At 40.5% G+C, this 27,939-nt stretch overlaps 1 protein-coding gene across 1 annotated transcript; it reads right to left on the bottom strand.

Moving 5' to 3' along the window:
- Window positions 1-37: 37 nt before the first annotated feature.
- cog2 (component of oligomeric golgi complex 2) lies at window positions 38-27,939 on the bottom strand. Its single transcript, XM_036544412.1, has 18 exons — window positions 27,758-27,939; window positions 26,884-27,045; window positions 26,404-26,469; window positions 26,137-26,217; window positions 25,704-25,807; window positions 24,917-25,025; window positions 23,430-23,609; window positions 21,520-21,644; window positions 17,906-18,032; window positions 17,666-17,805; window positions 8,470-8,531; window positions 8,058-8,209; window positions 6,988-7,173; window positions 6,359-6,431; window positions 1,955-2,097; window positions 1,641-1,780; window positions 978-1,158; window positions 38-687 (listed from the first exon to the last, which is right to left on the bottom strand). Exons 1-18 carry the CDS (start codon window positions 27,815-27,817, stop codon window positions 580-582), a joined length of 2,199 nt encoding a protein of 732 aa, XP_036400305.1. The 5' UTR covers window positions 27,818-27,939; the 3' UTR covers window positions 38-579.

Raw genomic sequence — 27,939 nt, 5'->3', positions numbered from 1 at the left:
TTTAAAATCCAGACACTTCATATTGTCCATCATTTATTATTAAATGACAAAAGGTAAATCAATCATTCACATCTGTCAAATTTCCATGCAGCCGAATGTCAGTCACTTTGTATTGAAATAATTCAACCAAAGCAAATTGCCATAATGAACTATATGCATTAGACGTTACTAAAATATTATGTGAAAGAGTCAAGAGACAAGCCTTGATGAATCCAGTTGTCTCTTCAGAGTGACACATATGAGGTCTATAATATAAAAACTACAAACTTGATTAGTACATAAAGCTTTTATTATAAGCTTTTATAGAAGAACAATGAGACTTTCAAATATTTGACAGTGTTTGTCTGACACTGCAATTATTATCTTTGTCTTTTCACATTTAAAACATAAACATCTATAATTTCTTACAATGTACATTTCATCCGCCCTACTGATCAAGCCCATTCATAAATAAGGATTCCCAGGTTTGCCCACTCTCCAATACAGAGCCCACACCAGTATCACTTTTACGTTATAATCTCACAGAAATTGCTCAAGCCAGAGGGCCACAGGGATCAGGGAACCAGAGCCCAAGTCAGATTATGATGCAAGATGCTCCACCGAACCCCCGTCCCTTGCTCCTTGGACCAAATCCAGGAGGGATGAGAACAGGGTGATGTCACCAGTCTGTAGGCCCATCTTCTGGATCTGTCGAGGTGTTCGGGTGGAGTCAGTTATCATGAAAAAAGAGTAAATTAAAACACCCAGCGAACAACAACATCAATAACTAAACTGCAACAATGGTAAAATTGGCACTATTGCCGTTACTGATTAGGCTTATTTTGGTGCTTTAATGATAATGAATGAGCATCATGAAACTGAAATACTTTTAGTGTCCTGGACAAAGCGGTTTTTGCAGACCTAGCGCACTACATTGTCCACCTATACACATGCCTTGAGCTCCTAAAGTACCCGTTAAGAGGGTGAGAAGCACTTACCTGCTCTCCCAGACACTCTACATCCAGTGCTAGCTGGAGCCTGATCTTGCTGTCATCAGTGGGGCCTCCATTGGTGCCCGAAGTGCCAGAGGTGGCCGTTTTCCTGGCCTGCTTCAGCCTCTTCAGACTCTCCTCCATTTTTTTCACAGAACTTAAAACGTCAGAGACGGTCTCGTAATACCTGCCAAAATTAGCAAGCTCACTCATTCTTGTTCTACTCAGTGTCTCCCTCTTTAGTACTTTCAAAAGTACTTTACTTCCAAATCTGTTTTATTACAGCAGCTACTGTAATTTGGATTCAGTGTCAAGAATGTTGGCATTGATTTGGACTTGTATGAGAGCCATCCCTACATAAACACATTAATCAAAGAAAATGAATAATAAAGTTGAAGTCAGTGATCTGAGGAATGGCTAAATTATGTCTTATCTTTAAATATTATCCTCTCTACAGCCTTATTTTCAGTATACAGTTCTATACACAACTATTAGCAGCAATAAGTATGATGATTACAACAGGACTAAAGCTGATAAATTTCAAATGAGCATGAACAACACATCATATATGTCCAGATAGGCAATTGAGATAGCTCTGATCAATATGTCCAAGAGTTCCTGTGCCTGGTTTCATCATAGTGAACAACTTAAATGCGCTGACTGTAGTACCTCTGAGTGCAGTCACACAGTGTGACCCGAAGCCAGTTCTCAATAGTGGAGGCCTTCAAGGTGTCCTTGTAGTCACTCTGCAGCTGATGCAGTGGCCGCAGAGCATTGTCCATATAGGCCGAGGCTCTAGTGGGCACTTCCTGCGGAGACAATGGGACTTTGTAAGGGGATTGCTCATTCTCTTCATATTGGCCCCACAGACTTCCAGAGAACACCAGACCTGTTCACAGCTTGTTTCTATACCATTGTTACAATAACACTGAAACACAGAGAACAACGTGTGAGTTATGCTTGCAGAGATTAGCCCTGCCTACCTTGTTGGTCCTACGGTAGAGCCGAGGGACTTCAGAAGCACTTTTCAGGTACCTGAAACATCTCTCATTCAAGAGCTGTGTGACCCTGCTGTCAAGAGCAGGAATACAGCTGGACAAAGAGGCTTTGGAGTCCACCAAGCAGTCTGGGCACAGAGAAAAGGTGGTTGAGTATTTACTCATATATGCATATACATTCCAAAACATGTAATTCAGAGTGAGCCTCTTAACTACTGTCCTACTCCCTTTCAAAACCATAGTCTATGCCCTATGTGTCGGTTAGGCCTATGTCAATATCTACAGTATATACCTGCACAGTCACACAAATCAAGAGGCATTTTGAATCAATATAAAACTTTCAATGCATTTTTCTTTGAATTGAACACTGTGTATTTGAAATGTTGTAACATAAGCTAATCTTACTAGGCGTTTCATCAAATGATTGAAACCATTAATGAGGTGCTATCATTTACAGTATTTGTGTACATATACACTCACTGAGCACTTTATTAGGAACACTATACTAATACTGGGTAGGGCCTCCCTTTGCTCTCAAAACAGCCTCAATTCTTCATGGTATGGATTCCACAAGATGTTGTGGATTCCTTTGAGATTCTGGTCCATGTTGACATGATTGCATCACGCAATTTCTGCAGATTTGTCAGCTGCACATTCATGCTGTGAATCTCCTGTTCTACCACATCCCAACGGTGTTCTATTGGATTCAGATTCGGTGATTGGGAAGGCCACTGAAGAAGATTGAACTCATTGTCATGTTCATGAAACCAGTTTGAGATGACTTTTGCTTTATGACATGGTGCATTATCATAAATTGTGGGTAAATTGTGGCCATGAAGGGATGCACATGATCAGCAACAATACTCAAATAGGCTGTGGCATTCAAGCGATGATGTTGATATTGACAACGCGATGTTGGTATTAACGCGATGTTGGTATTAACAGGCCAAAGGTGTGCCAAGAAAACATTCCCCACACAAGGCAGGTTGGGTCCATGGATTCATGCTGCTGGCACCAAATTCTGTGTGCTTCAGCAGAAATCGAGATTCATGAGACCAGGCTACGTTTTTCCAGTCTTCAACTGTCCAGTTTTGGTGAGCCTGTGCCCACTGCAGCCTCTGCTTTCTGTTCTTGACTGACAGAAGTGGAACCCAACATGGTCTTCTGCTGTTGTAGCCCATCCACCTCAAGGTTTGACGTGTTGTGCATTCTGAGATGCTTTTCTGTTCACCACAACTGTACAGAGTGGTTATCTGAGTTACTGTAGCCTTTCTGTCAGCTCGAACCAGTCTGGCCATTCTCTGTTGACCTCTCTCATCAACAAAGCGTTTCCGTCCGCAGAACTGCCGCTCACTCGATGTTTTTTGTTTTTGGCACCATTCTGAGTAAACTCTAAAGACTGTTGTGCGTGAAAATCCCAGGAGATCAGCAGTTACAGAAATACTCAAACCAGCCCGTCTGGCACGAGCAATCATGCCACGCTCGGAATCACTGAGATCACATTTTTTCCCCATTCTGATGGTTGATGTGAACATTAACTGAAGCTCCTGACCCATATTTGCATGATATTATGCATTGCACTGCTGCCACATGATTGGATGATTAGATAATTGCATGAAAAAGCAGGTGTACAGGTGTTCCTAATAAAGTGCTCAGTTAGTGTATGTATTGGTATACATGTAAATTTCCACACTCACATACTTAACTAATGCTCAAAAGTTTGTTGCAAAAAAGGTGAGGATAGTGTCAATATTACATTTTAAATAATATGACAACTAGAAATGATCAAGTCTGTACAGCTCAATTTCTTCTGCAAATTAGAGGACTTTTCATAGCAATATTATTCTTGCAGCATTGTAACATAACTTAGAATTGTTGCCTATACTTGAACAATTCTGCACAGAAATATACAATATTGAGACAGTTAGCTTCCTGATTTCCCCTTCTATTGCCTGTTTCTCTCACTGAATGGTTTCATATCATCAAATAAAATTCAATATTAGACAAGGGAATCCTGAGAAAACAGAAAACATTTTAAATCATTATTTCATTCATTTAATATTACCCAGACTGCCTCTGTGAAAAAGTAATTTCCCTCTTAGTTTTGAAAGAAAGAAATTAAACAAAATTTTAGTTGATAATTTCATTCAGGTGACTGAACACAGCCAGCCTTGACTGCAACCAGCCCTGTTGAGTTTATATACAGTGAACCTCACCATCAGAGAGAAATAGTCACCACAAAGCTTCTACAGGCACACAATGCCACAATCACAGGAAATTCCAAAACAGCTGAGAAAAACAGTTGTTGAAATATATCAGTCTGGAAAGGACTACAAAGCCATTTCTAAGTTTCTCGGACTCCACTGAACCACAGCGCAAGACATTATTTCCAAATAGAGAAGACTTGGAGTAGTGGTGAATATTCCCAGTGGTGGCTGACCTGCTAACATATCCAGGAAGTCTCAAAAGATTTCAGAAAAACTTCCAAAGAGCTGCAGGCCTCTCTAGCATCAGCTAAGGTCAGTGTTCATGACTCAACAATAAGAAAGAGACTGCAACAATGGGCACCATAGAAGAGTAGCAAGGTGGAAACCACTGCTCACCAAGAAAAACATCAAAGCTTGTCTAACGTTTGCTAAAAAGCACTTGGATGATCCCCAAGAATTCTGGGATAATATTCTGTGGACAGGTGAGTCAAAAGTGGAACTTTTTGGAGAATGCACATCTTCCTATGTCTGGCGTTAAGTGAATACTGCATTCCACTGTAAGAACGTCATACCTACAGTGAAACATGGTGGTGGCAGCGTGATGGTATGGGGATGTTTTGCTGCCTCGGGACCTGGATGACTTGCTATCATTGAAAGAAGCATGAATTCTGCTACGTACCACACAATTCTTAGGGAGAATGTCCCACCATGCGTGCGTGAGCTGAAGCTAAAGCGTAACTGGGTGATGCAGCAGGACTATGATCTAAAACACAGAAGCAAGCCCACATCTGAATGGCTAAAAAGAAGTAAAATTAAAGTTTTGGAGTGGCCTAGTCAAAGTCATGACTTGAATCCAACAGAGATGATGTGGCAGGACCTGAAGAGAGCAGATCATACTTGAAGACTTATCAATCTGTCAGAGTTAAAGCAGTTCTGCAAAGAGTAGGCCAAGATTCCTCCATAGAGATGTGCAAGGCTCATATCAAAGCGTTAAGTTGCAGTTATTGCTGATAAGAGTGGTCCAACCAGAAATATGTAACTTGTTCAGTAAACAAGTACATATCAAAGAGTTATACTGTAGTTACATGGTTACATGTTACTACACCAGCTGGCAAAAGTAACTATTTGTTAACAAATATTCACACAAATACTTAAATACATTACTGTCAAAGGCAAGGAGGAAGTAGTACCTAACTCCAATACTAGAAATTAGTATTAGAAATGGTATTATCAAGCTAGCATGTCTTTGGGTGAATTTTACCAAAAAGTATTAGTTTGCAAGCTGTTAATGAGCACTATTTCCAAAGGGAGGAACGCATGATTTTTGAAAATCAATAGGGCCTGATAGGTGACTGTAATATAATACAACTATAATACAACATAATCATTACAAGATATAATTTATGTAATCCACTCTCGACAAGGTCATCTGCTAAGGAGCTATAATGTAATATAATGTACCTCATCACCACAGGGGATAAATGGGTAACATAAAAACTGCAAGCTATTTAAGTTGTTGAATGGTTGAATTTTGACATTCTACTGCAGTATAAAATTGTTGCAGATAATGAAAGTAAACCAGACAATATTATTGAGAATAAACACAAAATTAAACAAAACCCAAAATGAAAGAAGATTTGCCAGAAAACACTAACATGATTTCTGATATCAATGATTTTATTTTTTATTACTGACCACAAAGACCAACACATTAACCAGCTAAGGATATGCTACCTAAGGATAGCTCTGGTTTGTAAACTGACAAGGGCAAAAGTATCTGGCTAAAAATTAAACATGAAAAAGACTTCCCTTCAATAGACCTCCCAAAATGAATGTGTTCATTTTGCACTATTTTCAGGCCATACAGAGCATGTTAGCTTTACTCGGTAGTAAATTAGATGACCCATCCACATCAATGTTTGATTTTTGCATGATACTTCAATTCAAAAGCTCTTCATGTAAACATATGTGTCGGCCTCTGTGAACAGTATCTTTTCACAATCTGGATTTAATCAAGTGCAAAGCTCGTAACCCAATGGTTGCTGTGTTGGAGTCGCTCTGGATAAGAGCATCTGCTAAGCAATTAAATGTAAGCATAAGTGTTATAAAGTATTTGACACATGGATTACTTAAAATTTTGGCTTTGCTTCACCTAGACCACAAGAGAGCAAAAGAGACCTACCTGAAATAATTTCAAAGTTTGTGAACCCAACTAGTTCCAGTCTGTTTTTAATAATGTCAGAGAGCTCTGGAATCTGTAATGAAACAAAGATATCGGCACAAGATATTCTTTTTACCATATTACCCAATGTCACTACCATTCCCAATGACCTTACCCAATGCCACTACCATACCAACCTCACTCTGCCCCCCACTGCACAGCTAAGATTCAGTTCAGCAGTTTTTACAACCCCAATTTACAAGCCATGTATGGCACACACATAAAATCTCTGGAGAAGAATCTAAGGTATTTTGTCTTTCAACATCTAGTAGAGTTCTTCATTTTTAATACATGAACCACAGTTCACTTAACTTCTTGTTGAAACACTTAATTTTAAATTATAATTACTTAATTAGATATATTAAATACACAAGGAAAACAAAAACAGCAAATGTGAGGACTAAAGCAGTACACCTCTGTTTTAGACAACTATACAGAAATCTTTAATGCCTTTTTGAAGTTTTGGCCATTTGTGTTATATTACCTTCTTTCAACAGTAGACTATACTGGTATGCAGACATTTCTGCTGCCATTTTGTGCACACTTGTCAGAAAGGTTTCATACCTGTAGTGCCTTGAGAGAACTCATACCTGCTCCTGCAGAAGGTCCACGTCAGCAGCGATAGAGACCAGCTGTTTTGTAGACAAACCAGTTGGGACACCGGTCTCACTCCCGCCATCCTCCTGAGAAGTTCTGCTGGAGGTGGAGGAGGCGGAGCTGGGAAGGGGCTTTGCGGAGTCCTTACTGACCTCAGTGTGAGGAGCCTTAGTAAGCACCTACAGCACAAGGGTCATCATAGGAAGTCAGTCAACAAGGCAGAGTTACATGGAAGAACATTCAGCAGGTTCACTGTGGAACTGTGTTTGTTCTTTTGTGAGGTACCATTTGTATTGTAACTGGGCTTCAGTTTGATGCTATTAATTTAATCAGCAGAACAAGTTTTTGCATGTATTTGCATGTATTCAGACTCATAAAGAATAGGTATGTTGCACATGTGAGTATATATATATATATAAAAAATGTATTATGGACAAAAGTATTTGGCCACACCTGTTTTTCAGGATTTGGGCTAGGCCCCTTATCTCCAGTGAAGGGCAATCTTAATGCTTCAGCATACCAAGACATTTTGGACAATGCTATGCTTCCAACTTTGTGGCAACAGTTTGGGGAAGGCCCTTTTCTATTCCAACATGACTGTGCCCCAGTGCACAAAGCAAGGACTATAAGGAGATGGTTTGGTGTGGAAGAACTTGACTGGCCCGGACAGAGCCCTGACCTCAACCCAATCGAGCAGCTTTGGGATGAACTGGAATGGAGATTGCGAGCCAGGCCTTCTCGTCCAATATCAGTGCCTGACCTCATAAATGCTCTACAGAATGAATGGGCACAAATTCCCACAGAAACACTCCAAAATCTTGTGGAAAGCCTTCCAAAAAGCGTGGAAGCTGTTATAGCTGCAAAAGGGGGACCAACTCCATATTAAAGTATATGCATTTGAACACAATGTCATTACAATGTAATGGTCAGGTGTCTAAATACTTTTGCCCACATATATATGTAAGTGTATGACTGTATATTTTGAATCCATTTCACTACATGTTGTCATATATTACTGTCTCACTGAAGAAGTGAACCTGCTGAGATGGTGTGAGCTCCTTACCTCAGTCAGGAAAGTGGAATACCGTGCAAGCAGCTGTAGGGTGAGTTTCCAGAAGCGATGTGCCAGCAGAGGCAGGTAGATCCTCTCCTCCCAACACCTGAGCAAGCAGCTCCACAGTACATGGGACACCAGCAGCCTGTAGGAGCTCCCAGCTGGAGGGGGTGACAAAGGAGAGGCACTATCAGTTCCAAAAGAGCGTGATGCATGCTGTTTCAAACCATGAATCAGACCAGGTGCTTCATGGATTCACTTCTGTATCATTAATTCACTTTTTGAATGTACTACAGTACATTCCAGAAATTATACTATTTTGAGACACATAGCCACTCTTTCACATGTAAAAACTAAAGTAGTTACACTACTTGAGAAGTCCAGGTAATACATATTACATTAGTTAGACAAAAGGGCTGACCTGGTGCCTCTTGTAAGCCCTCTGCCATTGTGCCCTCCAGGCTTCCTGCAATCTCCTTGTATCTGTAACCAAAATGGAAAACAGGTCACCTGTTATTCAGCAAATGAATATTACTATGTGCTACACAGGAATGATATCTGCAAATGATCAAAGAAAATAATCTATAAAAAATAATCTAATTGTAGTGCATTGTTATGACTGAAAAAAGGGGGTTTGAACACAGTATGAAAGCATAATGGCCTCACAACTCCCGTCCAGTTCCAACGGTATGATGAGCATACAAAAAATACCAGTCAGAATACACTACTATAACGCACATACCTTGCTGACTTTAGTTGTAAATAATTTAATATGTGAACAGTAGTAAGTGAAAAACCTAATCTACCTGCATGGACTCATTAGCCATTTCATTCAGCAGTCAAAGTAAATTAGTTTTAGTCATTAGTCATTTTCACACAATACTGACATGAGACTGTGGGAAGGGCTTGGATACAGATGACGAGCTAACATGCAAAAACAAAGCCTAGTTACAGAGCTGTCTTCTTTTTCACACCTACTTCAACATCATTTTGTATTTTGGTGAACAACTTACTAAACTACTCTTTTATTTTCATTCCATATGTATGTTATGGATGGTGTAATAATTTGCTAGATAGCTATGAAGCTATTTGCTGAATAAAGCATCTACTCAAGTTTGGAGGTTATATTCCTGATTGAAAATCATTTCAAATGACTGACAGAGAATGTCCTTTCTCCTCCTCTTATTACTTTATTTAAGGCAAAGTTTTGCCTCCTCTATTTCAACGTCATAAACTGCCACTAGCTTGGTACCATATCCTAATCTGTAGCCTTTGGCTAAAAAGTGTGTGATTCATGATGAAAACAAATGTGGCCATCATCTAACATTAAGAAACCAATTGGTAAGTATTAGGGATACACCGATTTGTCAGCCATACATCGGTATCGGCCGATATTCGCCTTGTTGACTGCCATCGGCCTATCGGCAAATAAGATGACATTCACCGATGGCAGCGGCTGATGTTTATCTGTTGTGCCACATCAATTTTGCACTGGCTATTTGCGGTCTGACTTGGACAGCAGTAGCCTACCCAACTGCAGATTCAGAGAAGACCCAATAGATAAGATAAGATAAGAGAAGGTTAGATAAAACTTTATTGATCCCGAAGGAAATTATTGTGCTGGAAATTGCTCACTTATAGTATCAAAAACAAAAACAATGCAGCAAAGAAGATACAAAATAAAAATAAAAATAGAATAGAATAAGACAGAGTATGCAAGCAATGCAATAAATGGAGGGTAAAATAATACATAATACATAATTAAGAAAGACTATATTCAAGTAGCAAGGTATTGCACAACCATTAGCTGTATTTGAGTATTGCACAAGTGTTTGCTAATATTGGCTCGCATATTGCACAGTATTATATTTCTGATGAGGTATTCATATTGCACAAGGTAGATGCTGGGGGAAAAAAAAGTACTGTCCATTTTTTACCGGTTCAGCTGTTCTTCCTACAGAAGTGGGAGGAGTTGTACAGATTAATGGCTACAGGAAGAAATAACTTCCTGTGGTGTTCCATAATGCATCTTGGTGGTCTCAGCCTGCTGCTGAAGGTGCTCTGATACGAGTGCAGTGTGGCATGCAGGGGGTGAGAGGGAATGTCCATGATCCTGCAGAGTTTCTGCAGCATCCACCTCTCCGCCACCTCCCCCAGAGACTCTAGTTCCACTCCCAGGACAGATGCAGCTTTCCTGATGAGCTTGTTGAGTCTACTGGCATCAGTTGCCTTCACCCTGCTACCCCAGCACACTACAGCATAAAAGATCACACTGGCCACCACCGAGTGGTAAAACGTCTGCAGCATGGTTCTGCACACATTGAAGGATCTGAGCCTCCTGAGAAAACACAAGCGGCTCTGACCCTTCCTGTACAGAGCAGCAGCGTTTTTTGTCCAGTCAAGTTTGTCGTCAATGTGGACACCCAGGTATTTGTAATCGTCCACAATGTCCACCTCTGCACCACTGATGCTAACTGGGTTCGGAGAAGTCCTCTGCTTCCTGAAGTCCAACACCAGCTCCTTAGTCTTCCCGATGTTGAGTTCCAGGTGATTCCACTCACACTACCTCATAAAGGTGCTGCCCTGCCCATCAAGCCAACTGCGTGCCAAGAACCGGACATTATAGGACAGATTTCATAATTACTATGTTGTTAATTACTGCTGTCTATCTAACCCAAATGTCTTAAAGTACATTGTGCAGCTTTAAGACTCTCTCTAATTCTATCTGCCCAGTGCCGGCCAGAAGCAGATGGGCTCCCCCTCTGAGCTGGGTTCTGCTCAAGGTTTCTTCCTGTTAATTGGGGAGTTTTTCCTTGCCACCGTTGCCTTAGGCTTGCTCTCAGGGGGTCTCAGGCCTGGGAAAAATGTAAAGCTGCTTTGTGACAACTTGTGTTGTAAAAAGCGCTATACAAATAAAATTGAATTGAATTGAATTGAATAAAGGTGTCCACCATCCCCCTCTGTACTTGGCCTCCTGTTCCCCGCTGATACAGCCCACAATGGCGGAGTCGTCCAAGAACTTCTGCAGATGGCAGGACTGTGAGCTGTATCTAAAGTCCGATGTGTAGAGGGTGAACAGGAATGGAGACAGAACGGTCGATTGTGTCAGACACGCATCCCTGCAGCCTCACATACTGTGGCCGACCCATGAGGTAGTTGGTAATCCAGGCCACTAGCTGGGCATCCACCTGCATGTTTGAGAGTTTATCTCTGAGCAGGTCCGGTCATATGGTGTTAAAAGCACCGGAGAGGTCAAAAAACATGACCCTCACCGTGCCTGCCTCATCCAGGTGGGTATAGGCCCTGTGCAGCAGAAAGACGATGGCATCATCCATCTAGTGGTGGATGGTCCAGAGCACAGGGAGTCATTGACAGGAGTTGTGGAGGTGGAGCAGATGGAGCAGGCTGAGGGGTGGAGTCGCAGGATAGGCCCAGGGGTTGGAAGGGTTGGGCAGAAGCCGAATCATGGTGTATTTTTTGTTGGAGTTTGCTCTCCAGCCTCCTTCTGTAGCCCTCCTTATCCTCCGTGATCTTTTCCCTCAGTTCTATCCTCACCGTCCTCATCTCTTCCCTGTCTCCACTCCTGAATGCTGCCTTCTTCCTGTTCAGCATTGCTTTAATGTCCTTGGTCACCCAGGGTTTGTTGTTGGGAAAGTACTTCACAGTCTTTGTGGGGACCACATTATCAACACAAAAGTTGACATAGTCCATTATGCAGTTCATCTATGTCCTCCCCATATGACTCACAGAGCACATCCCAGTCTGTCTCCTCAAAGCAGCTCTGTAGAGTCTCAACAGCTTCCTGTGACCATCTCTGTACAGTCCTGGTGGTCACTGGTTGCCGCTGGACAGCAGGTTTGTATGTCGCCTTAAGGTAGACCAGGTTATGGTCCGATCGACCAAGGGGAGAGAGAGCTATGAAGCTGTATGCTTCCTTGACATTAGCATACAGCAGGTCCAATGTCTTATTTTCTCTTGTGTTACATTCCACAAACTGTTTAAAGGTGGGCAAGGGTTGTTTCCAAGGTGACATGGTTGAAAGGTGGTACTATAATTAGCCTTATTCACATGGTGGCCATTTTGCTCTTATGTCACGCTCCGGGTGGGAGTAGGGTAAGTATTCATTCATTCAGCATCTATGGCAAAGTGGACCAAAAATTTTACGTGCCTGTATCTACCTTTTGAAGAATAAAAACAAAACAGTAGTTGGTTTTAAGGTTATATCCACTCAGTTTAAAGAAAGACCTGGAACTCACTACAGACTACCTAGCTAGATAACTATAGCCCCTTTCAGATATGCACTGAAAGCCGGAACTTATCTAGCCATTAGCCGGAGGAGCTGTACGTGAGAACGCAAACGTCCGAATCAGTCGGACTAGACATGAGATGGACTTTGTTCTGCCAGTTCCCTAGTACAAAGTCAGTCTCATGTCGGAGTGAGCCCATGTGTGAATGGAGCAGGTAATTTGCAAGAGAGTTCACAGCGAGCGAGTGGGCGTGTTGATGACGTTTCTATCATGCGAGTGGCGTGAAACCGGAAGAATGCAAACATCTGCTTCATAGTCTTTTCTGCTTGCCTGTATATTTCTTTCCACTCTTTCGTTGATATTGCAGATACGTCCAAATAGATGTTATTTTGAGTCCAAAGATCGTTAAAGAGATAGTTAGCTATAGCTATACTACCAAAACTTGTCTCTTACAATGATTAATAACGTTGGTATTATGTGGTTGGTAGCTAGCTAAGCTGTAGCTAATAGTGATAGGTATAGTGAGATAGGTGAACTGGTGACCTAACATTACATAGCAAACAACAAAAACTTACCTTCCTGTTATAATAAATGTATAATTAATAGTGGTGTAATGGACCGTAGTTGATATGTGATCCATGCGGATCCCCCCCGCTCACGGTTCAGCACGCATGTGAACCGCGGATTAATTGCAAAGTTTAACCATTATAGTGTGAAATACAGTTTTACTGCCGCTGTTACTTTTTAAAGTAATAATTCCCTAAATCTCGATGCAGAGTTGCAGTGAAACGATACAAGCACCATTTTAAAAACCTGCAACCTTACTTAGTAGAAGCATTGCGAAGACAAAGACTGCTTCCGAAATCGCTCACTTGTTCACTCACTCACAGTCTTACCATAAATTAATAATTTTCTGGATATAGTTTTATGTTTGCAAGTTTATTCGAATATTTGTATGAACATCTTTGTGTCTAACTGTGCCAGCTAGCTAGCTAAGATGATTATCTAGCTAGCAACTTAATTACATTAACCTGCTAGCCAGATAATACCGCTACCTATCTAGCCATCACTAGCTAACATAAAGAACTAGCACCCAGCTTCATCTGTTCAAATTAGTTGTTGAAACTAATGGTAGCTAGCTAGGTGGCAGTTAAGTACAACGATTAAGTGTAAAATGTGTGTGTATATATATACATATATATATATATATATATATATATATATATATATATATATATATATATATATAGTGAATAGGGAGCGATTTCAGACACAGCCTAAGAACAGCAGAACAAGCGCTCAACAACTGAGTACTGAATATTTTAAGATTTTATTGGACAGCTTGAATGTTGTTTTCAATTAAGACCATGGGCAAAAGTTCCTTGCTTTAAGTGTTCTCTAAGTAATAAATGGAAAGCAAAGTTATATGTGTTTCTTTTTTATTCGCTGATCCAAAAAAGTGACTCAGAAACCATGATACGATCCGAACCGTGAGTTTTGTGATCCGCTGCTCCCCTAACAATTAATAATAAATTATGTGTACCGGTAGCACCATTTGGATGGCTGTGTGAGATATTTTTTATCGGCTATCCAAAAGTACAATAGCTATGTTCGCCTTCTCCTCCTCTGTGCCACATTGTGTGCCCGTACCACCGAAAGGTAACACACTGAAATGAAAGAACACGAAAATACTTCAACTCTAGAATACTTTTTGTGCACTTGTCAATATTTTTCACTAGTGAGAATGCAAGTGGCGTCTAACTGGAAGATACCACGAGGAAATCTAAATCTGGATGTTTCTAAACTCGCAATAATTTCACGCGACAATATAACATACTACAAATGTAATCATTAATGGTTGCATACTGGGTACTACACTGAAAAATAGCATACAGTATACAGTACATCCTTGTGTAGTACGCAGTACACAGTATGCAGTAGGCGGTTTTGAATACAGCCACTGCGATTTCTGCAGCGTACTTTTTGCGTCATGTCCTGTCTCCTGCACGCTCTACTCAGGCGCTACCCCTCGCCTAAACCAAACCGGAGTATTTCCAGTAAGTGAGAACGCATCTGACATGGACAATCTCCTGTTGTGTGCTACATGTGCGAAAGGGCAATTCCGGCCAATTTCCAGACCCGATTCTCCAGACATTTGTCCGGAGTTCATGTGTGAAAACGGCTTATGATGTTAATTTGGTAGCTAGCTAGCTAACAGTACTAGAGTTGTCAGAACAGGTTGCTTGCAGTGTCTGTGATAAAATTAACTATTTGGTCAGAAGAGACGTGATGAGGCTGTATTAGTTTGATAGCTAGCTAGCTCTGCGTAATATGACAGCTGAGCAAAGAGCGTGAAAGCCAAATTACCTACCAAGTTATCTAGCTTTCTACGTTGTTTTTATTGTAGCTAGCTAGCTATGTGTTTGTTTGCAAGGTGATATTTGTATTTGTCAGCAGAATGTGATAGTCGGCTATCGGCCAAATTGTCATTTTAAACATCAGTATCGGCCCAGAATTTCACAATCGGTATATCCCTAGTAAATATTCGAAATCAATCTGGTTTTGTAGGGGCCCACCTCTACAGGTCTGTGGTGGGCATATAAGCAAAATAAAAGTTCAGCATTATCAGTGAGCAATGGGTATGAATGGAGGCCATATTTTAACCACCACAATAAAGCCATGTACACTTGTCATACCTTCACCATTCCACAGGAGGATACAGCAAGGCAACCAAAGGCATGTCCAATATGACGAAATCTGCTGTTGCAGAGCCACAAAACAAACTTCAAACTTCACAAAACAAACTTCAACTTCACCAGGCTGAGATTATTGATTGCACTAATTGGTACTTCCTGCACTGTAACTTTTACAATACGTGCACAAGGTCAAGTTAATGATCGGTGGCCTTAGCACAAATCAGTTGACAAAGGTGATAGAATGAGTGGGTAGCTACTGATCTAGAGGGGCCAAAACACAGTCTGGGAATCCTTAAAAGATGTAATCCAATCTATACTGGAACGTTTTACTTACTGTAATTCAGTATGAGCTGAGACAGACTCCACTCTGGGTTGCATTGATGTAGATACTTAGTATACTTAGTATGGAGTAAAGGTAATGAGAGCAACAATGATGCTTTGGTAAGAGACAGATCCTCCAAACTGAAATATTATTCTGCATTCCAGCCTTCCTGCAGTGAGCTGAAATGCTTCTGCCTGAGTTTTCCACAGGTACTTTATGATGACACATAAGAGCAGCCCAGACTAATGTAACATGGCAAGCCATCATCTATAAACACGTTGCTGCCACTTTCAGAAAGTTCAGACACAATGCCCATGCCAGTGGAAAACCCAATGTTACACAAGAACTGAGCATCAAAACAACAATCTCTTCTGTAAACAATTCATAGATAACGTCTCTGAACTAGAAAAGCACATAGTGGAAATTACCTGTGTGTGTGTGCGCTGTTTCCAAAGGACTAAGTGTACAATGTGAAACACATGACGCAGTCTGCAACGTGGATGATCTCAAAACAGTGGTGGGGACATTGCGTAAATCTTTACTTTAACTCAAGGGGCATCAATATGGTCTCCAACTCCCAAACACATCCCTAACTCAGTTTATTTCCCTGTCACATTTTAAACTTGCTGAGGGGAATTTATCCGCAAGCAACCAAGCAGGAGTGGTAGTGAATTCAAATTAGGCTTCTGGTGGATAAGTGGTGCATACGCCCTCGCTGTCATCGTCGCATTGGCATATGACACAATGGTAACAAGGGGGAGGAGATGAGAAGAACTTATGACTAACTAAACTAAACGTGAGCTAAACGTGTCACTCCTGACAACAGGAATGACCTGCCAATCAACAATCAGTGTTTGGGCGAATGTTTGTGTGATTGGTGTGTGACGGATGGTCATCGCCAAGCTAATCAAACAGCTGATTGGATATTTCTCTGCACCGCAACTCGGGATGATAGTTACAACCATCGACTCAGATAAGCAAGTTGCAAGCCATTGATAAGCCTGAACAAAGAACAAATGAAGTATAAACTTTTTTGGCAGGGAGTAATTCTTGCGGATGTTAACAACAGCGATAGCAGATAGAGAGAAGATATAACTAATGTAGCCTATTCTACAACTAAAGAAATTGTTAACCTAGCTAACTTACATAGATATTCATGTACTGAATCAAGTTATGTTAGCCAGGGAAGCTAGTTAGTTACATAAAGATACCTCACTAAACTAACGTTAGCATCTAACGTGGCTTGGTAGCTAAACAAAGTTAGGCTGTGTTCACACGTAACATCTTTTTCCGATGAAAACCGCTGGTCAAAGCGTTTTTTTCCATATAAAAAAAAAAACTGCAGTTGAGAGCGTCCTATGTTACCATAACTTATACTAACCTAGATTTAACATTAGGTAACAGGCTAGTTTTGCTAGCGACTGAAATAAACACAAAAACCAACCAGAAACTCTTAGGACCTGTCCAGTTTCACTCCACAAATGAATACTGGTGATACAGTTTAACTGTCATGTCATATATTTCACTGTGCTCTGATTTGAACATAATAAGTTTCTCCACCACTACCTTTTCCAATTTTGACATTGCTATGTAACATGACAGGTCTCGCTGCTCCTCTTGTGATTGGTCAGCTGTCAAAAAACTGCTTGAAATTCTGTATGTCTCCTTTATGTCCTTTGGTTACATTTTCAAAATAATTACATATGTAGGCCTATTTCAACATGCTTATTCTTCCTATGTGTACAAGGTAGAGGTAATCCACATATATTTTTATTAAATCTCAAACATTTTATTTGGTGAAATGAACAGACTTTTGACAAGTACAATAAGTGTTGCCAGCTTTCTTTCATAAATATGGTAAGGATAATGGTCGATAAAACATGAAAAAAAACTTAAAATAACTTAATATTTCCTTCGAATAATTCAACCCTCCCAAACCACCACCACCCCCCGGAACCCAGACAGCACCTAAGCCCTCTGAAAACCTAGGGAAAAGCCTGCAAGCAACCAATATGATCACAGACGGAATGCAGGATCATCAGAGTATGCAGCAGAAGAGGCTAATTTTCACTGTCTAGATTCGATATATGGCCATTAACCTATTACAGCATATGACTTGCTGCTATATCAATGCTGTTATTTATCATTTAATCTGAGATCTGACACCAAACAAATTAGCTTAATTTAAAGAGTGTATTAGCACTACTATTCCTATTGCTCTTACAACTCCCTTCACTCCATTTTCGGACTCTAAGGTGACCCCTGAGTTCTGATTCAAAAGCGCTGCATTATCACACCCACCGGTAATGGAAAGAGACAGGCAGACTGAAAAGCCTGCTCTATCACACTTACCGCAGCTGGAAGTAGACTGGCAGGTTCCACTTATTCTGGAAGCTCAGGTAGGACGGGTGCGCTCGCAGGCGCTTCACACTGGCCTGGGAGCCACACTGCCGCTCAAACTTCCTCACAAAGTCCATGCTGACAGTGTATTTCTACAACGCCAACAACAGACACGGGGGCTAACAAAATCCATCATGTATCACATTTACACACCAAAATACACATGACAAAAAGCTCAACATAGAATGTTACCTCGTAAAAAGCATCAGGGTTGCCAGGGTTGAAGAGGGAAGGGATTCTCTCCTCTAGACTTCTTATGATCTCTGGCCAGACAGAATTCACGGTGAAATCATAGCCAGGAACAATGTCTGCTTTGTCACTAGACACAAAACAAAGCACAAATACAATGTCAGCCATGTGTTACATAACCCTGACTGCTCTTTTCCATTGAAGGAACAATGCTGTGCCATGCATGGCCGAACATTTTCTAAACTTGGCTGATGGGGCTCATTTGGTTTTCCACTGCAATACTTGGGTCATGACACATGATGACAAGACTTTGAATAGTTAGAAATACTATGTATCACTTCATTGAGTGGTGTGGATTCTAAATACACAGGCAAATATGCATTTGGTGACAAATGTAAAATCAGAACACAGCTGTATTCATCACACACAGTAATCTCTAGAGAGGAATGTCAAATCATTGGAGTTTAAACATTAATGACAAATATTACAGGGTGATTTGGATGCAAAACATTTTCACAGTTAATTGTATTAGCTGCACTAGGGATGGCAATTTTGAGTAAACTGGAATTCAAACACCTGAAAATTTAATGGGCAATAAAGTTTAAAAATTCTAAACAACAATACTAAGGATATGTTAAAAATATTGATACAGTTTTGTCTGCTGGTTCTTGCACTGTGAGCAGATAACAGTTGCGATGAGCTACAGTGGCATGAAAACGTACTTCCTGAATCTCCCCTTCCTGATTTCCTTTTATTGCATGTTTCTCGCACTGTATGGTTTCATATCATCAAATAAAATTTAATATTAGAGAAGGAATCCTGAGAAATGAAAAAACATTATTTCATTCATTTAATAGAAAAATTACCCAGACTGCCTCTATGAAAAAGTAATTGCCCTCTTAGTTTTGAAAGAAAGAAATCAACAAAATTTTAGTTGATAATTCCATTCAGGTGGCTGAACACAGCCAGGCTTGATTGCAACCAGCCCTGTTGAGTTTAAATGCATATATTTTGAACCTTACCATCAGAGAGAAGTAGTCACCACAAAGCTTCTACAGGCACACAATGCCACAATCAAAGGAAATTCCAAAACAGCTGAGAAAAACAGTTGAGATATCAGTCTGGAAAGGGTTACAAAGCCATTTCTAAGGTTCTTGAACTCCACTGAACCACAGTGCGAGACATTATTTCCAAATGGAGAAGACTTGGAATAGTGGTGAATATTCCCAGGAATGGCTGCCTGCCAAAATTTGCCCAAGGGCACAGCAGCACCTCATTCACGAAGTCTCAAAAGATCCCAGAAAAACTTCCAAAGAACTGCAGGCCTCTCTAGCATCAGCTAAGGTCAGTGTTCATGACTCAACAATAAGAATGACACTGCATAGTGAAATATGGTGGTGGCAGCATGATGATATGGGGATGTTTTGCTGCCTCAGGACCTGGATGACTTGCTATCGTTGAAGGAAGCATGAATTCTGGTATGTACCACACAATTCTTAGGGAGAATGTCCCACCATGCGTGCGTGAGCTGAAGCTAAAGCGTAACTGGGTGATGCAGCAAGACTATGATCTAAAACACAGAAGCAAGTCCACATCTGTATGGCTAAAAAGAAGTAAAATTAAAGTTTTGGAGTGGCCTAGTCAAAGTCCTGACTTGAATGCAATACAGATGATATGGCAGGACCTGAAAAGAGCAGATCACACTTGAATACTTACCAATCTGTCAGAGTTAAAGTAGTTCTGCAAAGAAACATGGGCCAAGATTCCTCCAGAATCCTCAGAGAAGTGCAAGGCTCATATCAAAGCGTTTAGTTGCAGTTATTGCTGATTTCATTTCATTTCATTATTATTGGCATTTAGCAGATGCTCTTATCCAACATACAACAATTACAGGTTTTTACAATGTTATCCATTTATACAGCTGGATACTTGAGGGTTAAGTACCTTGCTCAAGCGTACAGCACCAGTGCTCCCGTGGGGAATTGAACCGGCACCCTTTCGGTTACAAGTCCTGCTCCTTAACCACTAAGCTACACCCTGATGAAGGGTGGTCCAATCAGAACTACGTAACTTACAAGTACATAACCATACTGTAGACACATTGTTACATGTTACTAGACCAGCTGGCAAAAGTAACTATTTATTAACAAATATTCACACAAATACTTAAATACATTACTGTCAATAGCAAGGAGGAAGTAGTACCTAGCTCTGATACTAGAAATTAGTATTAGAAATGGTATTATCAAGCTAGCATGTCTTTGGGTGAATTTTACCAAAAAGTATTAGTTTGCAAGCTGTTAATGAGCACTACTTTCCAAATCTAATTGTCTAAGGGAGGAACACATGCTTTTTGAAAATCAATAGGGCCTGATAGGCAACTGTAATACAACTGTAATATCTTGTAATGTTTATGCTGTAATTATGATGTACTCCACTCTCAATAATGTCATCTGCTAAGGAGCTGTAATGTAACATAATGTACCTCATCACCACAGGGGATAAATGGGTAACATAAAAACTGCAAGCTATTTAAGTTGTTGAATGGTTGAATTTTGACATTCTACTGCAGTATAAAATTGTTGCAGATAATGAAAGTAAACCAGACAATATTACTGAGAATAAAGATAAAAATCAAACAAAACACAAAATGAAAGAAGATTTTGATTTGCCAGAAAACCCTAATATGATTTCTTATATCAAAGATTCTGTTTTTTATTACTAACCACAAAGACCAACACATTAACCAGCTAAGGATATGCCACCTAAGGATAGCTCTGGTTTGTAAACTGACAAGGGCAAAAGTATCTTACTAAAAATTAAACATGAAAAAGACTTCCCTTCAATAACCTGCCAAAATGACTATGTTCAGCTCATACAGAAAATGTTAGCTTAACTAGGTAGTAAATTAGATGACACATCCACATCAATGTGAACCTATGTGTCAGCCTCTGTGAACAGTATTTTTTCACAATCTGGATTTAATCAGGTTTTGGAGCTGCCTAATCAAAATCCTGACTTGAATCCAATGTGGCAAGACCTGAAAAGATCAGATCATACTCGAAGATCTACCAATCAGTCAGTTAAAGCAGTTCTGCAAAGAGTGGGCAAAGATTCCTCCACAGAGATATGCAAGACTTATATCAAATTATAGGAAGCATTACAGTTATTGAACCAGATATTAGGTTTAAGGGGACATTTACTTTTTCACAGGGGTGACATGGATGTATGTTAACTATTTTCACAGAGGGAGCAAAATAAACATTTAAATACTGCATTTTGTGTTCACTCAGGGGCCCTTTGTGCAATATTACATCTCATTTGAAAATCTGAAACAATTCAGTGCTCCAAATAGGCAATAATAGAGAATATCAAGGAGGAGGAAAATACTTTTTCACAGCACTATATGTGCTTTATGAACTGTGACTCCACTGTTACGTAATGTAACATTCTTTATTTACCTGTTAAAAATGTCTACCTATGTGTGCACTACTAATTGGTTTTATTATGACAGAAAGTAACCTAAATAGAAATAAAAACATTGGTTTGACGTTTAATGGCACAACGTTGCTGCCCTGATGACGTTTCTATATCCAATGCTGGAAGAGATGATGTACCTTGAGATAGCCCCTCCGGTCACCTCCCGCAGTAGGCGACAATGATGTGGCACAAACTCCAGTACTTTTCCATACATGACCTGTAGGCTGTTGGGACTGGACTTTGCACACTCTTCGACTATGACCTGCGGAAAATGCCAAAGCCAAGTGGGGTGTTTATACACATTGTGCAATTTACCTCCATAGGGAAATAATGACCTCTTTAAATGCAAATAAATACAACCAAACTGGAATCTTGCCAGCACTACTCTAAGGGGCCTTTCTATCAAGCAATAACTAGACTAATTTGTGACTAAATTAATATGTGAAGCTCCTATGCTCTACATTAGGGCTGTGTATTGGCAAGAATCTGGCGATACGATACGTATCATGATACAGGGGTTACGTTTCAATATATTGCGACATATTGCGATACTGTAAGCAAGGTGATATATTGCGATTTTTTAAATCTTATTTTAGGAAAACTGTCATAGTATAAAGAACACACCACCATATGCATAAAATCTGAGTAAAGAAAAGTTTACTTTTTGTATGCAATCAGAACAGTGGGATCTGCATTTGCATTTACCACAGTCCCTGTAACGACCAACATCATAGCACTACTTTTTATGCAATCTGAGCAAAGGAATTAACATTTGCCTATATCAGTAAAAAAATAAAATAAAAGTGCTTGCAGGATTCTTCAGGTAAACAAATGAAGAAAATAAAAAAATGTAAACAGTGTTACCCACACACATTATATATATGTGTGTGTGTGTGTGTGTGTGTGTGTACACACTGTATATATTTTTAGATCCTGCTTTAAAGGTTCACAGTATTTCCTTAAGTAGTTAATAAAAGAAAATGCATAGTCCCTGTAACATCCAATAGTGTCTTGCTAAGTGTGCTCTCAGATTCGTTGTGTTCCCCGAGTATTTGACTTTGGCATGGCACATTTTGAAAACGGCAGGGCTCTTGTCAATCTCCTTAGTGCCTTCTTTATTGTGGAAGCCAAAGTGAGCCCACACTTCAGCTATGTACGCTGCGGGAGCTGGTCTAACTCTTGGATTCAGCCATCAGTGGTAATGTTATTAGTCAGCTAGGTTTGCTTATGCTAACGTTAGTGTTGCGCCCAGGGGCGGAGCCGATGGCTCATTGCAGAGGGGGCGAGGACCTGTAGTGGGCCCTTATACAGCCTATTATAGGCTGCATGGAGATGCAAGACAGATCCAAGAGGAAACTCACGGAGGCGGAAGGGCGGAATGGAGAGAAATGCGGATTACAATGTGGTGTGCTATTTCATTGCGTGAAACCATTTTTAAATACTGCGGCTCTGTCAGCAGTGACTGCGATGGGAAGTAAGACAGCCAGTGATTTTATTCATTACACCCTCAGTCTGACTTTTTATTTTTTTGCCGCAATCAAGACAAACAATCAAACTTAATTCAAAATATTCAACTAAACAACAAAAATGCATGTTCAGTCAGGCAGACTGGGCCCAAGGTGGGCCCCTTTGTAACTAGAAGCACCGTGGGCCCAGGGCAGCCGCACCCTCTGCCCCCCTGCTCGCTCCACTACAGGCTGTGCCCTTACACTACTTCCTGTTTCAGTTTACGTTGTTACGTTGGAGTGGAAGAGTCAAATGGCTGAAGATAGAGACAACACTGCTATCTAGTGGTCAGGGGTTTAAACACAATACAATATGAACCACTGTCTGCCACGAATCTTTGCATGTAAACTATTAATTAAAAATCGATAGTGTTTTTGAGAATTGATACAGTATAACAAAACAATATCCAATACTCAAGTGTATCGATATTTTCTTACACCCTACTCTACATGATGTTGTTTTAAAAAAACACTGAAATGGAAATCAGTGCTGGAACATGTTGTTGAAGGGTGTTTCTCTGGTGCCCAAGCGGTGACCTTACCTCATCCATATAGGGCTTCACTAGAACCTGGCCCACAAGAGCCTCTGCATCTCTGGTCTTGTCAATTGTGGCATATGTTCGTAAGCAGTGGCGTACAATGTCCACATTAGACGTCTGCAGGCCCTTGATCAGCAGGCCTTCCAGAGACTGCTGAAGCATGGCTGTGATCCCAGCAATCCTCTGAAGCAGTGACAGAACACGACAGACATTTTGTCAGAGGACCTGCTGACTAGACAATATTGCAATACACGTGTCAGAAAAGTGCAAAAACACAATTACTGCTCTAACCCACATGCCGGTGGAATACTTGTTCCTGTGAAATATTCATGTAGATGAACACAATGTACCACAGAGTGGGCAAGCATTGATGCAGTGTTACACACTTCTTAGGCTCCAGGTGCTTTTACGTGATCCATATCTGAAGCTGATGCAAAATAAAAAGGTACTGTTACAAAATAACTGAAAAAGGGGACTCAATGAGGAAGTACAGTCAAATAAAGGCATGTACTTCAAATCCAGTACTCTTAGACTGACTGTGAAAAGTGAAATCAGTGTGAAGCTAGCCAAGCCCTGAAGAGTGAAAAATAGGCAATAGAGAAACTGACACCTAAACTGTGAAGGCGCCATCTCAGGGTGCTTTTACAATAGAGCTTTTGGTGTGGACCCAAGTCTGCTTGAGCCGTTAGTCCAGTTCGTTTTGTTGATGGGAACGCCGTTTTCCGAACTCAGGTGCGCACCAGAGACCGTACCCGAGTCCTCCAGAAAACGGAGGTCTGTGGTACGGTTTACCTGAACTCCAGTGCGGTTCACAATTGGTGTGAAAGCTATCCAATCTAAAACCAATAAGTAAATGCTATTGATGACGTGTAATTTGTTATTTGCTTGTCACATCTAAACACTATTCGGGAAATAATTGCAGGTAGCCACACTGTCGGCTCACCTTGAGGGTATGCGTGTATGCTCCGCAAACAAAGCTTGCAAATTCATTTCGCACTGCCGCCTGTCTCTGCAAAAACCTCCTTATCCGAGCAGCTCGCATCACTCTCAGACAGGGGGACACATGGTATAGTGAAAATGGCACAGTGAATTTGCCGAACACGGTTATTTTGGTGCTGACACCATATTAACAAAACGATGAATAAGAAAACTAGTGTGGCTTTCCATTTTGCCTCCCTTTTATGTAGCTACCTAGCGACATTGGTAAATAAAAGCTGCATGTTCCTTACGTGTTGATGAAGTAAACGGACCAGGTTCGTAACCAAAAAATCTAATGTGAAAGGAGACCAGCAGGGGCAGGGGGAGGGGGGAATAATCGCACCCGAGTTCGGACCAGCAAAATGGACCAAGTGTGAAAACAGCCTCAGTGTTGTTTGTTCTGATAGTCTGATATTGATGATGAAAAATCAGTGTTATTGTTGCGTGGCTATTATCTGTGCTTTTCTGTCCTTTTGGTAACAACACTCTGTGTTATCCTGACAGAGACTCACAGGGCGCACTTTGTCCAGCAGCGGCATGCCTTTGCTCTGTATGGCGTGGAACTGCAGCTGGTTGAACTCTGTGGCAATCCGCTCCAGAATCTGACCAGCCAGAAGTGGGCTACAAGGCAACACCAGACAATCACCACTTCATTCAGCAATGACACAGACTATTCTATTGTTCCATTGGCTTGTAATGCTCCTGTGCTTCCTAAAATACTGCTTTGGGAATGAAGTAGGAAGCTCCACAATCACAGATAAGCTGCCCTGTGATGGATTTCCTGAGGATGCAAAGCTCATGCTGGTGGAAGTACCAAAGAAAATTGCTTCTAAAGCCTCATACTTTCACAAACTAATTTTAAACTGATACATTGTATGGCTTTTAATCGGATAGCCTTGTCTGCCTGTATGTTTTGTTAGCTACAGCTTTTTATGTCAGAGGTCTCCTTCGCCCTCTTGTGATGAAAAGCAGCACTAAGTAAAGCAACTTCACAACACTGTTATGGAATAGTAAGAGTACAGATGTAAACTTTATGGAGTTTGCAATTTTAAAGAATAAATAATTATTTTAATATAATTAAGAATAAATAAAAAATGCTTAATGTCTTCAGAATGGAATCAGTCAATTCTCTGGCACACAGCTGTCACTAGGGTAGGCTAGACATCCCCAGTTTTTTGTTGCAACATTTTACCTTCAAACAGACTGAAGTATTGTTCATGTGTCTGAGGAACTGGTCACTGCATGAGCCATGTCTTTCCCCAATTAGAATTTATATTGCGTTTTCATCAGCAAGCTCACCTGCTAATATCTAGAGAAGTTTCATCCTTGGAGTTTTGTGAATTAAGAATTTTTTCAATCTTCTCCACTGATCGCACAACTTGTATGAGTCTCTGAACACATATCTTGTTTGGGGAAAAGAGAGAGAGAGAGAGAGGGAGAGAGAGAGAGGAATGCCAGAAGTAACATTTACAAAATTCTCCTGATTAAACAGACAACTGTAGTTGACAGCTTATTCCAAGAGATTACACTGTTTTGGCTCAGCTGTGCTGGTGAGAGCTGGATATTCATTCAACATTTCAGTTTGAAACAGGCTCCCATAAAGGGAAACACTACCAGTAAACATGTAAGACATGTGAATGTATTAAGTGAGTATGCAGGACTGATAGCACATTCTAATAAAGTAACAATAAAATAATGCAAAGACTTCTAACGAAAAATCAAGTATATCTACCTTTTTCCTCTGAATATCATCTTGCTTGGACAACCGGTCATCTATGGCTTCAATGACTTCATTCACAGCTGACCTCAGGCTCTTTTCAGTAAAAATTAATACAAATTAAAGTAAATGTCACCTAAGTGTGGAAACACTGACACTGTGACCAAATCTTCAGGCTACAGAGACAGTTCACAGTATTTAAGAGAGAAATTCCATTCCATCTGTGAATGCCAAAAACAAAATATCCACAGAAAGAAGAGGTGTTATGATGAGACAACATACCAATACTTCTTCTCGTAATTGGCCAAGAGGAACAGAGAGCTGATTGAGTGCTTTGTCCATTCCAACCTGAAGTTAGAAATGAAGTGAAAACATTTCTACACCTTCAAAAATAGATCATAAACAGCTTGCTTCACTGCAACAAATGTGTACAGATGATGACATCTGCAATAAAATGTCATGAACATACACTCCACTTTCTAAAAGTTCTGCAAAGAAGAACATCACATAATTGTACAACTTTTATCACGATATTTCAGACGAGCCTGAAATACGAGTACATTGTGAGTTCGAATGGTGAGCACTGTTTTTTTCTCTTACAGAACGAACTGGTTGTATGACGGGTATTTGTCCTTCTCGAGTGTATAATAATTCATTTAGTGAAACAGTGCAAAGGCAGCTAAACTACAGTTGTAACTAATCACGATCAGCCATTATAACGACGGAATACAGTACAGGACTGATACTAGAATGGGGACTTACTAGATTAGTGGAAAGATTGACAAAATCCGCATAGTCTTTGTTGATGAGCTCTACCATGGCGGTTTTCAAAAGCTTGTAGTAGCGCTCCAAATCCTCCCGCAGCTCCTCCAGCTGCACTTGTTTCCTGCACTCCGACACGAAGTGGTCCACGTCGAAGTCATCCTACACATGCAACAAAGCAAATAAACAAACAAACAAGAGGGGAAATGAGTATGGGAATTCTTTAAACTAAAGAGATATTCGTCAATTTCGACGACTGACTCTTACAAAACACTTATAATGTACTAGTGATCCCGACACACAGTATGCAGCTAGTTACCTTACCCACCTAACTGGCCAATCAGCTAGCTAGTGTAACTATCTAGCTATCTCAACAGACAATTGATTGAAAAGCAAGTAACTAGTATAACAAGCTAACTTCGTACACTGCTGACTAGAAAGGGAACAGATCGATTTATTTTCAGAACTACGACTGCAATGGCATTTGCAGCGACATGTGTCTCGTGAAAACCTGTCAGCTAGGTATCTTGCTAATTTCCGTTCACGCATCACGCAATCACAGCTCGCTAGCTCCCGTTCCACGAATCATATAGTTAGCTTGCTATTTCTCTAGCTAAATACATAATTCAGCTTTTAGTCTAGCTTTACCTGAGAAACTCTATAACTCCAAGTCAGATACGCAGTTAGCTAACTTGTTTGCAAGCTCGTTGGATAGCAGTGAGTTGCTTTAGTCTGTCTGCAATCTAACCAGTATTTGGCTGGCTTGCTCCTGTAATTTCATCCATCTAGCTAGCCTGACAGACACTGGCTAAACTGTAGGGCTTTGATAGCTTGCAAAATGGCCATGATAGTTAGCAAGCTGAGCACTACTTACCTTCATAAATTCGTCTTTATCAAAACACAGAGAATCAGGTGCCTTCGGGAGATTCATCATCGTTTCCTTCCTAGCAAACCCTTAAATTGAGAAGAACTTTAAATGTATGGAATTATACCTAGCTAACGGGAAAATGATAAGATTTCTATGCCATAACGAAACACTTTCAAAGAATATTTACT

This window comes from Megalops cyprinoides, chromosome 1 (assembly GCF_013368585.1).
Source record: "Megalops cyprinoides isolate fMegCyp1 chromosome 1, fMegCyp1.pri, whole genome shotgun sequence".
Taxonomy (NCBI): domain Eukaryota; kingdom Metazoa; phylum Chordata; class Actinopteri; order Elopiformes; family Megalopidae; genus Megalops; species Megalops cyprinoides.
This window is presented reverse-complemented; position numbering and strand designations above follow the sequence as displayed.

Bases quoted from the DNA above. Each gene is read 5' to 3' on its own strand.
- cog2 (XM_036544412.1), bottom strand. From the start codon at position 27,817: ATGATGAATCTCCCGAAGGCACCTGATTCTCTGTGTTTTGATAAAGAC. The intron at 25,026-25,703 runs GTGAGCTTGCTG...GTTGCCTTGTAG, and splicing joins ACTTCTCTAGATATTAGCAG to CCCACTTCTGGCTGGTCAGA. The intron at 8,532-17,665 runs GTAAGTGTGATA...TTTTGGTTACAG, and splicing joins CCAGTCTACTTCCAGCTGCG to ATACAAGGAGATTGCAGGAA.